Source organism: Sinohyriopsis cumingii, chromosome 3 (genome assembly GCF_028554795.1).
Source record: "Sinohyriopsis cumingii isolate HCF-2022 chromosome 3, ASM2855479v2, whole genome shotgun sequence".
Classification (NCBI taxonomy): domain Eukaryota; kingdom Metazoa; phylum Mollusca; class Bivalvia; order Unionida; family Unionidae; genus Sinohyriopsis; species Sinohyriopsis cumingii.
In genome coordinates, this window is record NC_142963.1 from 126,117,747 (window position 1) to 126,134,237 (window position 16,491).

The 16,491-nt window shown below is 34.1% G+C and overlaps 1 protein-coding gene across 1 annotated transcript in view; it reads right to left on the reverse strand.

The window, feature by feature from the left end:
* Positions 1–251: 251 nt before the first annotated feature.
* LOC149803795 (ras-related C3 botulinum toxin substrate 1-like) overlaps positions 252–16,491 on the reverse strand; it is a 55,661-nt gene continuing 39,421 nt past the window's right edge. The window contains exons 4-5 of the mRNA XM_089953596.1: positions 6,596–6,658; positions 252–5,256 (exon numbers count right to left, since the gene is read on the reverse strand). Of these exons, the coding sequence (XP_089809722.1) occupies positions 4,966–5,256; positions 6,596–6,658 (354 nt within the window). The 3' untranslated portion in view covers positions 252–4,965. The remainder of the gene's footprint in view (positions 5,257–6,595; positions 6,659–16,491) is intronic.

The following is a 16,491-nucleotide window of genomic DNA, read 5'->3' on the forward strand; positions in this document are numbered from 1 at the left end:
GTTCATCAGAGGTATGTCTACAATATATGAACAGATAACTGCAGAAACTGATATTCTCAAAACACAATAAAGAAAGTACAAGGTCTTTAATTATAACATAGTTTCGTGTTATAAGGCAAAGAACAAATAAATCTACAAATTATGAACATAAATACAGAAGCTGATATTCTCAAAGCACAATTAAGACAGTACAAAGTCCTTCATTGTAACACAGTTAATGTTATAAATCAAAGAAGAAATGAATACAGCACTCCATCACAAAAATGTGTTTAATTATAATACAGTTCCAGTTATCAGCACTCCATCATATAATACAGTTCCAGTTATCAACACTCCATCACAATAAAGTCCTTCATTAGAACACACATCCATTCCTGTCATAAGGCAAGATAACAAACGAATACAGGACTTTATCTCTATAAAGCCCTTCATTTCAAGACAGTGCCTGTTATAAGGTGAAAGTACTCTGTGTCATTATCTCCTAAACGATGAAATTTTATTTTAGCAGGAATTAACAGATACTTTATAACTTGAGCATTTTTATCCATTTTTTCACAATACATGTATTATGTACAAGGCATCTTTCAATCAATGGAAAATTCTTCATAACTTTAAAGAAATTGAAACGTAATTTTGAGAAGGTGGAACATTCTCCATTTGTCTAAGGGTCAACTGTTATAGATCACAAAAGTTTTTTAAATGGTAGACATGGTAACTTTACTGTTATTCTGAATGGCTGTCATACGTGTTACTCTAAATAACTAGTACAGACCTGTGATAATAGTTACGACTATAGGTTTTAAAATATGCAACGTAATTTAAGTAAAATCAAGAAGCAATTTATTTCTCTACAATACGTGAAAATTCAAGAGCCATGTACAGTATTGTGAAATAAATACCAAATAATCCTAAATTTCCTATAACAAGTTAAAAAAATATTGAATGTTCTAAACAAAATCCATTAGTGTTGAATGTCCTGATGTACCACAATGAGTCAATTCAGAATGTCTTTGAAAAATGTTAACAACAACCATAAACTCTGACCACAGATTGGATTCCCTGAGATGGATCTAAAAGAAGAATTAATTATTTATTAAACCAATATATATAAAATAAAAACGTGAGAGGATCTTACAGTAATGTGACGTGAAAGAGTTATATTAGAGTCTAAAAGAATGAAAATTTCAGTATAAGCTTAGAAAAGGCAATGTACTGGTGCACCAGGAATTGTGACTTTGTCAAAATGTGATGTCCAGAAATCCTTTGAATAATTCTCAATAGTTCTAGAATAATATTATAGTCTAAGAAATGAGCACTTTCTATTTCCATTGAACAGTACAACAAATCTTTTTCCTCTCAAAATAATATCCAATTACAACATTAAACACTTCTGCAGTCTTGATTTTACAACACAAGAAATAAGAATGATTCCAAAAATGGGAATTATATCTGATTGTTCAGTTTTCTCCTTATATACACCTTTTATTACAACATACCCTAACGTGACAGATCATTATATTCATTCTAATGTTTCAACATACCTATTCATGTGACCTCACTCATCCAAGAAGAATTAACTTAATTCTGTAACTGTCCTAAAAGATTTGTCCAATGGGAAAGGGCAAATCTCGTAAACATGTTTACTAATAATTGTATAATTAGTAAATGTTAAGACATAGGTAAGCATATATATATATATATATATATATATATATATATATATATATATATATATATATATATATATATATATATATATATATATATATTCTATGTAATTTTACGCTCTTCATATTCCTTAAACAGACCCTAATTATGTAGGTAAAATCTAACTAAAGGTAAGTACAATTTATAGCAATGAATTAATAAAAAAATAGACAAAATCATGTACCAGGAGTTACAACAAATATAGATATACATAACATATCCAGAGAGGAAATAAGATTTTATTGTCCAGACAATTTGATAAAAATAGCATATATGTGTTTGTATGTATATGTGGGTATGTCTGAATATTTTGTCATTTTCATTAAGAATTATTTTTCTTTATAATTTTTTATAACTTTAAAGATTTCAAACCGTTCATTCCTGTATCTTTGATAATCAAACATACTTTATATAACCTTTCAAACAGTGATTTGAATAAACTAGATGCAAATACAGAAAGTTATCTGTTGACATACACCATTTTCACCCTCTTGTGTCATATTACCCATGCAGGAATCCAGTGACTATGTGTCTCAGTCACTTGTAACAATCATTTGAAATGTTTGAAGAAATAAGATAATGTAAAGTTGCATACCATATTATATAGACTGAAATCCAACAAGAATAACGGTATTCATTACGCGGCAAGGAAAGAAGGATAGTCCAAAATGCAGGGGGCATAACTCTGCTAAAAGATAATTAAAATGTTGAAAGCCTAACTAAGCAACAATGATAATCAAACACATCTAATGTCTCGTGAATATAACGCTGAATACAAAATGTTTGAAATCCAATAATAAATATGGGAGTTATTGGGATTGGGGCTGACAATAATGGCCATAACTCTGATTAATTATGTAGGATGCTATTATTCAAGTCCACCTTAGAGCGCATCAATAATTGCATACCAAATCTGATAAATATCTGCATACCAAATTTTGTTGAAATCTTGTAACAATTAAGACAATCATTATGTTAAATGAAAGTAAATTTGTAGCAGTGTATCCCCTAGGGTGCAAGACTGAGGGTCAGACTGACTTAAAAACAAACTTTGGTATCAAAACTGGGGGTCAGATTAAAAATTTGGGGGTCTCTGAAGCACAAATGAGGGTAATGGGAAATACTGTTTGTAGGTTGACAATCTAGACAATATTTCTGTTTAAATAATGATGTAAAATACAAATAAACAAACTCAGCCAAAGAATTATCAATACCAAGCGGTACTAAATCTGGTTGAAGGATTTCGTGTCTACAGTACATCAATACAAATAGGCTATTTAATACCAGCGCAAATCGAGTAAAGTGCCTAGCACCTGGATGCACTATGGCAAAATAAAAGTCTTATTGTGAGGAAGTAAAAGTGGGTTGAACAATCTGTGCTTACAGTTCAGAACTGACAATCAAACTCAACACTACTTCACCATTAACAAGCTGCCTACAGAATTTTGATGAAATCTCTTAATAATAATTCCATGTTTATGTGTGAACGCTAAAGTTGGTGGCTTTGAAAACCAGTGCCTATAACTCTGGTCAATGACAAAGCAGCATGCTCATAAACTCAGCCAAGATCGTATTAATAGCAAACTACAAACCAAATTTAGTTTAAATCTAATGATAATTAAAAGCGTTTCTGAGCTGAAACAAAAGTTGGTAGATTCGTCAATTGGGCTAAAATTCTCTTAAACAATGATATAAAAGCTGACAGTTGAAGTCGGCTAAGGCTTCATCTATATAATGCTGCCGACAAAAGTTTGTTAGAATCGAATGAAAAGTAATGAGAGTTATTGTGAGGAAAAAAGGTTTGGTTTGACAGTCTGAGACTATAACTCTATCCAACTGTCAAACAATAACAGAGAATACTGGCAATCACAATTAAAACGGAGCTAAAGACTCGTCCAGATACAAACCAAATTTTTGTTGAAATCCAATGCCATTAAAGACAGTTACTGTGTACAATATAGGGCTGGCTGACGGGAAGGAAGGACGAAAAGAGGGACTAACGAAAAGGCCCAATCTTAATGTGTTCTATTTTGACAATGATCATTATTATGAAGTATGAAACCATATTTTTCTTCGTACTTGTTAATAATGTATAGATCAGCATATTGCAAAATGAAGGTCAAGGCCTGCATGTCAATCCCATGATCACATCATTGCTCTATAACACGTGCCTTCGATTCCAATTTAAGAACGCAGAGAGCGAATGTTATAGAATGAATTTTCTTAGTTTCATAATGATTAAAGCATGAAGAAAATGCATCAAGTGGTGATATAAAATATTACACAATTGACCTACCATCATAATGGTTCAATCCAGGTATGAAGAAAATGCATCAAAGGGTTTAAGGAATAAAAATAATTCATTTTTTTTTATATACAGGACCTTAACTTAAATCTTCTATGAATTTGACCTTGAACATAAGGTCAAAGGAACAAAGTATGCAATTCATAGGAATTGTCTTTACTATATAATGATGTATCCCAAGCATGAAGAAAACACACCAAGGACTTAAGAAAATATCAGCAAGCAAATAAACTTAAACTAAGTTCAGTAACGCCTATTTTCTATGACTCCATATTGATAGGGATGAGATGGTGTGTTGTACATGCCAAATGTCAGGATAATCTATCAATGAGTTTCGGAAATGATGCAAATGAAAACACTTTAACCAAAATCATACAAATTGTTATGCCTGTATCCTTCACGCCAAAGTAAAAAAGGAGCCAGTAAGCGTTACAAAGAATGAATTTCTTAGCAGTATAATGATTCATTCCGAGTCTGTTACGGGTTTATGAAATATAGGAAAGCAAAAAGTGTTAACCAAAAGCTTCACAAACTAAGGATGATAACAATGTCCTTGCCAGAAAAGTTAATAACATGTGGGAGTATTTTGATATATTATCATCCAAAAGCAAATATCCCTTCTTTCATTTTACTTAGGCTTGTGAGAAATATTCCAATATAAAGTTTTAAACTGGCCTTAATCATTTTAAAGAAAACATGACTTATTTGAAACAATATCTGAAACTGCACAGATTTAATATTAATGCCATTCCTTTAACGTAGGTAGATATACAAAGACGGCTGATGAAGAAAAAAAAAAGACAAAAGATTTTTGTGTTCACTATCAACAATCCCAGAGTTTCACAAATCACTGATAAACCAGTAATAATAAATAGACAAACTATTTATGTGTAAACGAATAATGAACAACTTTCCATTTACAGCACCAAAATAATACATGGGATATTTGTTGGCTATAAAATTATACATCGTCGCTTTTTCTTAGGTAGAGGTTTAGGATTCATCACAGCTCGTATTGCTTCATCGAAAACTTGCTTCAAGCCTTTCTGTGTAAGGGCAGAACACTCTAGGTACTTGACTGCCTGAATTTCGTTTGCCATGGCCAGTCCTTGTGTGTAGTTAACTGGTTTCAATCTCTTTTCTCCTAGCTGTTGTTGTGTGTTTTTGTCATCTCTCAAATCCAGCTTGGTTCCCACAAGAATGATTGGCCTATGTGGGCAGTGATGAGTCACTTCTGGAAACCACTATAAATACGAACATTTCAAGTATTATCATTTGCAGGTAAGTTATGGCTATTTTTTCCATGACAATCCCAGAAAATGTCTTGAAAATTACGTTTGAAAGTGGAAAACTATAATATGATTGGGAGACACCTTTTTCACGAAGACAAACGAAATATTTTTTTATATGTCTTGGTGTTTTCTATTATGAGATACATTTGATCTCCAATAAAGATGGATTTAGCAAATTTCCTGATTAAAAAAAATACTTATTCAGTTTTTAATGTTTGTCCTTTGTCTTTGCGGGTTTTAATGACACATTCTTGGCTACATCCTGCCGAATAAATGGGAGAATTAACGTGCCTTTCCAAGGGCTCACAGATGCAACTGACCCGGGCTGGCCTGGGTCAGTATTGAACGAGCAACCCTTTGGATTACAATTCTTACGTTCTACCAACTGAGCTTCTTTGACTCCTGAATAATTGATGTTTTTTTGATGTTTTTTTAAAATAAATTTTAAATGAAATTCTGAATAAAGAAAACAATCCACTATGTGATGCTTGTGATAAAATGAGCTCGGTCTTATTTATAAAAATAAAAAAATAAAAACATATACACCGTCTAGGTAAAAATAACACAATAATTCTTCTCTAAGAAAGTTGAACTAAATTAAAAACGTCATGTCTAATAGTTTCAGTGCCAAAAACTTTAAAATTTGATGACAAATGTAACGAAGGTTTGCCTTTCCATGTGAATTGTGAAGTTTATTAAGACATTGAATAATTGCTTCTTTTAAAAAAAAATATGAGGTGTTGTTTTCATCTAAGAGTTTTAAGTATAAAAATTGACTATTATTTTTTTTAAAAATGCAAAGTACTCTGTACAAGATAAACTTAAATTACAAATAAATACTGAGGCTTTTCTTGACGGATATTGTTAAATAAAACCCTGATCATATGATATTATATGGCAACTGCATAACAGTTTGTGCTAACTGTACACCATGCTCTTGACAGATCATACGATGGTTAACTGGCCATACAGGTGGAGTATTTCGACGTCCGTTCATAAATATGTCCAACGTGTTGAAGAGCAAATATGTTACAACTACACTATCCAAATAGGTCATGAAGCAGTAAAGTTGGAAAAGGTCATCATGAATTTGAAACATTACTCCCAATCCAATTATTCATACATAATCATTTCAGAAATCGAACTTCAATTCTTGTTTAATGTTACTACACAATTGTTGTGTTTCAGTTGAAATCATTTCTTATTATATGAATTCTTAAATTCAGATTTTAGTGCTAGAAGCACAGCTAGGTTTCCAAAATAATATAAAAAGGCTCTGATTAATGATTACCTTGGCTCTGACATTCTCAAAGCTAGCCGGACTTATTAAAGAGAAACAGACAATGAAGACATCCTGAAAAAGAAAGATACAAAGTTCTATGGATGGACAAATCTTTCATCTTTAGCATTACGCAACAGTCTGTAAATACCGTAAATTCACTATTATCTGTGGTGTTCCAGTTTTTATTTTGTAGAATCAGTATAGACCTTTATAAGACTCAAAGAACTAGAATTTACCTCTGGAGAAAATAAAGGAGGCCACCACAAGCTACCTAATTGGCTATCCTCAAATTTAAGTAACGAAAATATTGTCTATTTGATGAATCACCTTTGAAATATGAAATCTACCAATAATTGGGATCACTGTACATGTAGGTGACTATTCAGTGATACGTTAGCTGACCTGGCCTACAAGAATGTAGCAAGGAAATATTGTACACACACTTCTATTATTTATCATTCATTTCCTTCTAAGTTTATAAAGAAGTCTTCCACAATGTTAGGTCGTGTAACTGGTTCTAAAATATACGATACTTTGCAAAGCCCATTTAGTAATACTATCCATGATGTTTGTCGTTTTGACCACCACCTCTATAGTCGAAAATCTTTGCAAACATGGGACAAGGAATGTGCCAAGGTTAATATTGAGCATCCATGTATTTTGTTTTAGTCACAGACACGATGACGTTTGACTACAGACGCAATACACTTTTTTCAACGCCATCCATAAAATCATGTTACTGTATGGGAACCATTTTTATCCTTTCAGTCAGTGAACTGGGCCTTTGACCTTTATATTCCAAAATTAAAAAGCTTCTTCATTACCCACCTCCCCACAAAGTTTGGTAGCAATTTATAATGAAGAATTTTAATTATTGTGCAGAAACAAAATTGGAAAGGCAGACAAATTAATGGTCAACACAACATTTTACACTCTTCGTTATAGTTGGTTTGTAAAAAAATAAAGAGGAAAGGAGGAATTTTATTAAATAAAGATGGGCTTTCAATAAAACAAACGTAGAGAATAAAATTATTATCTGTGATTTCCACACATTTAGTCACGATTTGGCACTATTTCTGAGAAATCAACATCAATGTTGCATTGAAGTATATACGCTATTAGTCCGTTTTTATTTTTTACGATATAACGTTTCTGATCGTTTCTGAGATTAAACTAACAATCAATGATTTGTAACCTAGGTTTTTCAATTCTTCTAGTTAGTTTTTGCTAGAATTGCTAAAGATTTCATGTCTAGTATAAACTGTATTGGTGGTCACTTCATATAAAGTTGAACTTCTCAAAGAGAGTTGTCAGATTTAGTCAATCTCATCACCTTGCTTTCAAAGACGTGTGTTGCAATCACATGCTAAATATGGTCAACGATCACCACGTTTAGCCCACATGATATTATTAGAGTCAGGACCAACGTACCATCGTGGGCTTTCAAAGTTCTTAGTAAATGATTATAGTCCTTCAGCTATGGTGATTCAGCAAGACTTCATCAACTTATAACATAATAGGATAGCCCGTCAGTAGTTGCATGTATTAATATTAATATTTTGTTTTATTTTACGCATTTCTTGTGCGTAGTTACAAAAAGGAGGAATTTTAACAAAGTCATCTTATACAGTGATAGTTGTGTTGATTTATCCTCACTTGTAACGCTGGTGTTTTAACCCTACTGCTGTTCGAAGTGCCGGAAAAATCACAAGGATACACAACTCTTACGTTCGTACACTAACTGACGGAGGGAATATGCATTTGTGTCAAGTGTTGTGTGCGTGTTCCTGCCAATTCTTTTTCTAGTGCCTTTTGTGGCATAAGTGTGAATCAGAGTTACCAAAACCAAATGACCCAATCCAATTCTTGACAACAAACATGATCCAATTGGAGAAGAAACACCATTTACAATGATAAAAAAGGAGTTGATAAACAGGTAGGCATGGCTGCGGCCGATGAGCAATGACCAACAAAAGCAGAAGCCCCACAATGAAATACCACCACCCTAAGACAATATCTGCAGATTCTGTTTTGGGGATTGTGTGTGTGTGTGTGTGTGTGTGTGTGTGTGTGTGACAACAGTAGCAAACTTGTTGACAGGTGGATTCAGAATGGACATTTCACCATTCCACCTGTATCTATATCCCAGCCTCGTGCTTAATAGTAAGACGTGTCTGGGAGTATTTTCATTCTACCATATGTTCATCCCGCGTTCAGTGTAAATCTTTTGAGAAGGGGGAGGGGTGGTCGGTATGGTAGGAGCAATAATTAGGACTCAGCCATGGTTCCCCAAACTATCGTCTTTTTGTGTCAGATCAGTCTTACACACTGCCCAGAATATCCGAGATTCTGTTTCTTTCACAGGACCCCACCATATAGCACATATTGCATCCATTAACAAAACTCCGTTTTGATGTGATTGGGTTATCATGAGGGCTATGGAAAACAGGAACTTACTGCTGTCAGTTAGTCAAAAAAGTTACTATATCTGACATATCTCCAGCGATGGATGTGCTTTTATGTCAAAAACCAGATCTCTTCGTTTTTCTCGTTTGTACATATTGATTTGGAATTCTTAGCTATGCTCTTTCATAATGGATAACAGTGCTATGAACACAGCCAAATCTGTTATTAACACAGTTCTAAATTTTTTAGATGGTTAAAATTATTCACATCACCTATTGCTTCGAGGTTTTAGTAAATGAGTGTTTAAAAAATACATAATTTGTCCAAGAAAGAACGTACGTACATGGGATGTTGATATTGTGCTAAGATATTTACAAACGCATTCACCGGTTTGTATTCTTCCCTTGAAATTTACCTCATATAAATGGGGTTTCTTTCTAGCATTGCTTTCATGCCAAAGAAGGCAAACCCTTCATTTCTAAGATCGTATATATTAAGTCGTAAATAAGAACAGTGTTATCTTGTCATTGTCCAAAAAAATTATACATATTTGTATAAGTTAGAAATGATACGAAAACATAGGACATTTGTATATTTTTATTGACCTTTTAAAACAAATTATATTAATTTATAACATTTCCATGCAATAATTCATGATGGTCGTCCCTTAACAGCTACAGCGTCGCTTTTTCCTTGTTTACTAAGTTACGATCAAGAAAATACATCGATCGATTAGTATAAAAATGTAGAAGGTGTCCCTTGATTTATAGTACATTATAACGTCGCGTTCTAACATTTATAGATCGTAAAAATTGCTTTTAAAAATAATTTAGGGAGTCCAAAAACATACAGTGTCCTAACACTTACCGTCATTAGAGTAATAGGTGATCTTAAGCAATCATGTGCAACAAATTTTTCGGCTTTGATTTGGATAGCAGCTTACGCACCAGACATACACATTTGTACAGTCGCTCTTGTAGATATTTTGATACGACAAAAATTATCAGGAATAATAAAACCAATTTATTTGTCAGTATCCAGTCCCTTTTCGTATACTGAACAGGGACACTATTTCAAGGATTAAAATCACATCGCAAACAGCTGGGATCTGTGCTGATATTTTACGCCATATAGTACAAGTATGGTATTCAACTGTGCCCACATTCCAGACATTGTGCTTGTGGCAACCTTGTGATTAAATTCAGTACATGCATTTACCATGTTGAGTCGAATTTGCATGTTAAAATTCGTTCATGCCTTACGATGCACAGTGGCTCGCCTTTTTTTCTTTTTTTACCATACTATTGTTTAGTTGCAGGATATACTGTAATAATCTAGTTGAGCCTGTTAGGGTACAAAAGGTTCAATGAAACTGGAAAATAAAATGATACTTACCACGTTGAAGTTTGATGATAATTTCATTGAACCTTTCGTATCCATAGGAATACACGCCAACCCATCCTTCTTGTATGTCTCTCATCTTGTATATTGTGACCTCTCTTAAGACTGACCAGTCACGTGATCTGTTCGTCATCTCATGTGATCCCTAATGGTACTACAATCTCGATGTTTATCATCAAACTTTAACTAGGTAAATATCGTTTAATTCTCCATTAATCATGATGTTTGTGTTGAACAGGCTGTCAGACAGTATTTGTTCTGATTGTGCAACAGTGATTTGTGTTCAGACAGGAGCCCAGTGCATTACCCATTATGTCTGCACTATATGACTTGCTGCAACTCAGTGTCAAGACTGTTAACATCAACCATATTTTATTCAGCTCAGAACTAGATTTGTTCAAATAGTTTTCAGCAGTTCTGCATTCCCTCAGATAAATTCAAAGAGTTTCAAGGCAGCTTCAATGAGAGTTTTAGCAAATTGGCAGATTTGTTGCAAGGCAACCCATTTAAAATGAAGGATTGCTCATGCCTATACAATTCCTGTTAATATTTCAAGTCCAGGTTCGTTAAAGTTTAGAAAAACAATTACAAGTCACCTTTCAGTTGGAATTAATTTTCTGTGGGGAGAAACTATCTAAACATAGTATGCAAATTAGTAGTCATTGCAATTATGATTATCTAAGAAGTCAATTTAGAAATCAAAAAATCATGGACTTTTCCTTCTGTAGTCTGTAACTTTCATATTGAACACATTAACATTCTCTATATATTAATGGCAGAGATGAAATTGCAAGTGTCAAAAGCTTTAACATTAGTTTTCGTGTTAAAAGAGCTGCATGATGAAAGAAAATGAAAGAATATATGCATATATTTTTCAAGTGGAAAAATTTACCAAGCCACCAAGCAGAAATAAAGAACATAAAAATTAAGCATGTAAACACTGATTAGAAACTGAATACATTAAAAGGACAGATATAAAATGCTAAATAAATAATCTCTTCTGTATTTGTGAAGACGTGTATATATCTGAAAATTTGCACAGAAAAATTTAAATAAACAAACGTAAATGTATAACTTAAACAGCTGCGTTAAAAATAAACATGCATTTAATAATTCATTTAGGTCAGTTCTAGTCCATTAAAATTCCATTTTCAATTAAAAATGCTATATAATAATGTAGGTAGTTATGTTGTAATTAGTTACATATTTTGAAGGGAGGTTTTTCTTACATGTACATTCTAGTCCTGATATTTATGATCTACTTTGTATTCCACAAAAGCAAAGTACACAGTTTTACTTCAGCATCCAACTCAAAAAGACAAAAAAATGACGAATCGTAAATACAAAATACGACAAATAAATTCGTCTGTGTCTTAGTAAATTTACAGTGTATAGTTAATATTAAACAGAATCTAAGCAAAAGTGTCATAAACTATAATATTATGCGGGTTGCTTGTTTCTAACAATGGTTATGGAAAGTCTGGTTTTGTTGTATTATAGAAACTTACAAGTTCAAAGGTATAAGTGTAATGTAAATAGAAGTAAACGTTGTATTACTTATGCAACAAACCAAGAAATGAAAGGCAAGGATGAAAACTGGTTAAAAAGTTAACTCAGTATGCCACAATTCATCTTCTGTTAATTATTAAATACCTTCGACTATTGTAGTTACAATCAACTTCTACAGGTAATTTACTTACGCAAAAAACGTCTGATCTGGTTTTATTTTTTTTATTCACTGGAACATGGAACATCTACTGCATGTGAGATTTAAACAATTTTCCTACAATGTAAATCTGCACACGGAGCCCAAAGTTTGTTTTTGTTTTTATTGATTTTAACTGCCATTGTAGCACATTGCTATCTATATCGTGAAAAGAAAATGGATGTTAATTGCTTTCCTCAAGGACACGCCAAGTCACCCGTCCCAGTCTAGCCTCATGTGGATAACCTTCAACTAAAATGTTTTAAAGGAATTACTAACCGCGTGTTTTCACTATCAAATATTTCGATTTCAGCAACTGAGAGCCAGGCGAAGAGCCCAAGGATGGAACATGATAGGTGCACAACCGTTAATCTCACATTTATGCAAAATAGGACAAGAAATTTTCTTTTGCACTAATTATGTGAATCATCACTTCAGTCATGATACAATATGTGTTGCAATACAATTCACTCGATACAATATCTATCGTGATACATACATTTCTATGGAATGTTTAATTATTGCGCATGTGCATGTCTTCAAAATCATTTAAATCAAGATATTTATTTACTTAACATGTGTTGCATGTGTATATCAGCAATTGTCTAGTAAGTACATGTGACAATCGAGAACCATATATTTACTTCCGCAGCATCGGCAGATACATCTGGAATATTTACTACATAATCTCTACTTTTATTGATGGAAAAATAATTGATTTGTTATCATATTCTGACTATCATCATTTGGTGGAATATTAAATATCGTATCGCCAAGAAAAGATTTGACAGTTATCGTTGTATCACTATAAAACTGGGAGGATGAGCAAATTAATCGATTATTCGAATCTATGTGAATACTTTATAGTTACCCAAAATGACGTAGGACCATTTGTAATTTGACTAAGGAACACGTGATCATTGGGCGATTTAAACTTTAACCTAATAAGCAGGAAAATTGTTTGAAATTAAAAGTTTAATTTAGAATTAACTAGATATCTTAACAAGCCTTCTGGTAAAAAGTTCATTTCAGTATGGCTTTCCGTTAAAAAGGCACTGTGAAAACAATTTCAAGATGGCAGTCACGGTGGCTATATTGGTGACAGGCTGGCACTAATTATTTACGCGGAACAAACTAGACATGATAAGAAGTCTTCTGGAGAAAAAAATCCATGTCAATACGAATTCCCACACATTTAGTAGCCATAACAAAAATGTTCAAGGTGGCTGTCATGGTGGAAATATTTGACATTAGATTGGCGCCATTTTCGTCTAGGACCCACTTCGTCAAAACCCCCGGCTGAGATGATGATCTATTCAGGAAAATTAGCTATAAATATATTTTCAAGAAGGCATATTGCATGTTTGAGCAGCACCAAGTTCATTTAGGACCAATTAGACAAGATAAGAAATATTCTGGTAGAAAGCCCATGGCGATATTAATTTCTGTTTAGGTAGAGTAGCTGCCATGTTGGCTATATTGGATGTCCGATTGTCTTCATTCTCATTTAGAAGTAAGCAGGAATCATAACAAATATTTAGTGAAAATTCGATATTGATATGCCCTTCCATTCAGGAGAAGTAGTAATAACTGGATTTTAAAAAAGAAGTTCCATTTTCATTTAAGACCAACTCGACCTTGGCATGAATGTGTGTGTGTGTGTGTGTGTGTGCGCGCGCGTGCGTGCGTGCGTGTGTGTGTGTGTGTGTGTGTGTGTGTGTAAAGTTCATAGCAATTATCCAAGTAGTTTTTTGGGGTGTGTGTTGTTGTTGTTGTGAAAACAATATTTTGCAAACGGGCAAATGGACAAACGGATGACAAGTCCATAGTCAACATGGAGTCCTATAAGCTCTTCTAATCTATTACCAACAGAGCAAAACGTGAGGGAATTTCCCAAGGTATTGGTAGCTTGTAAATATTATGCATGACAATTTTAGCCATATGTGATACCACATTTGTTTCACGTCTTGAAAAACCAAAGTTCTCCATGAACATAGGTTTCCTGGTCAAATCTAATCAAATTCTGTTCAACCAGATTTGAGAAGTCCTCCGAAGGTTTCTACAGTTTTCGCAACGGCAGTTAGATTTGATGGCAGGCTAGATAATTTGTACAAATTTGAAAGGCCTTCAAACCATGTTGTTCTGTGCCAAATTCGTTTGAAACTAGTATCATTGGTGATATTTATAAGAAAGTGAAAATAGCAATTTTCGATGAAAATTTAGTCTTTTCTATTTTTGGTTATGGTAAGCATATTTGATTGCTAATTAGATCATTTGCACAAACCTAAAAGGCCTTAACATCAGGGTGTTTTCTACCAAGTTTGGTTGAATTTTGTCTGGTAGCTTTTTAAAATCTGAAAAAAGCAACCGTTGGTGGACGCAATTGGACATATGGTGAATGGACATACCATAACCTCATTTGGCTTTAAATTAAAGCATCACATAGCCTAGTGATTCTAGTTATTGAATAAAAAACAAATTTGTTTTGATAAATTATATTTCTCCTGTAATACGTACCTGATCATATTACATCAGGACAACCTGCCTTTCCGGAAAAATAGAAAACGTTTCTCTGTCTATATATTATTTCGACTAAGGGAGGCAACCGTTACAGGCTCTACCCACTAGGCTTGTATCAGTATATTTGGTTTAAACCAGTTGTTTACTTTAGCGAGTCATTAAAGGATACCTGAATTGCGGGAATGGTCACAGGGGTTATTTGTATATTGATCAGGTAAACATTCTAGGAGAAATATAATTTGCAAAGGAATTTGGTCTCTCCGGCAAATACATTACTTGATCACATTGCATTAGGAGAATAGTTCAGAGTTTGTGGAAATGCTGAGCACCCTACCTCCACCTCTGTCACCCAGAAGGAACATGATTGCTCTACTAACAAAAGAAATTCTCATGATACTTGTTTCGTACAAGAGACCTTTGTTATACACATGAGATCCCTATGGGATTCTGCACTCAGTTGGTCTCGCCTTTAAATGCTTTCCTAGACAAATCCAGTGAAAGTAGCCAATAAGCCTCGGTAAGAGGTTGTGCTGTCATAAGCAGTGGGTTGTTACTGTCTGTGCATCTAGGACTAGCCCGATGCATTTCAGTTCTCTTCTCTGTGCAGCCAAGTCCAATAGATAAAAGCTGGATAAAGTAGTCTGGACATACCATCCGAATCACTCCACTATGTTTCAAATAGATACATTGCCTTAAAATGCCATGTATTTCATGAACCGAGAATCTGACGAGGCTTACTTGCTTTTTTTTAGAAAGGTCATTATAGGTCGATTTCATGAGACGTACCTGTTTCTTGGGTCAGTGTATGCCATGTGGTTCAGATCGCTGATTCATGATTTATCCCATCATAATAGAGGGATCAGAACTATCTGGCAACAATTCGCGTCCTTCACATTCTGAACTACCTATGGTATCTGGACTAATGGAAGAAATGCTTAGGCCCGTATTTCCTCTAAAGTGACTGACAGGTCATCGACAGCCCATGTATTTGGGTCCGAAAAAAATGAAATGATGATGGGAAATTTATTGTTCCACCTCGTCGTCAACATATTTATCATCGAGTGACCCCATAGGTAATATCATACCACGACAGAAAGGTCCGTGATTTTGTCCATCCCTGTTTGAGGAAGTACGTGACTAATACCGAACTGACCGACAGTATTATGACCGTACGTTGGTAAGCGTTCTTCTTAATTGTTGGATGCATTGAGGATGGCTTTCATTTTCAGTAGGTTAACTTGAAGATCCATCTCTCGTCATGGCGGCTTGTCAAAGTCCATCTTAACATACAGTAGCAAGTGTGCTCCCCAACCCGACAGATTAACATCTGTAAAAATCGTGAATTCCGGTTGTGGGTTTTAGAGGGGCATTCATGTTGTCCAGGTACGCCACCTTCAACCTTCACTGTGGAAGAGGTCGTCTTGAAAGAAGAGATTTCACAGTCTGATATTTTGTGAAATGGCAAGGGCTTAGTTTGATGCCAAAAGGAAGAACACATAATTTATATATTATGCCCCGATAGGCGAAGTGAATATATTTGCTTGATGTCGTATATATTGATATGTGAAAGTACGCGTTGGACAGGTCGAAGCAGTAGTTGTCGCATTGCACTGAAAGAGGAGCCGACTTTGCCTGTCTCCATCTTTAATTTTGAGGTCAAAATGAGCTGGTTGAGCCCGCTGGGGTCGATCAAAGGTCTCAATTTGCCGTTGGTCTTAGTCACCAGAAACAATCTGCAATAGAAGCATTGGGTGTTCTTATTCTGAACAATTTATTTCACTCGCTTTATGGGTAAAATATTTATATCCTACTAAAGAATATTCAATCTCATAGAATAGCCATATAGAGGGCGTTGAAAGTGGAGGAGGCCTGA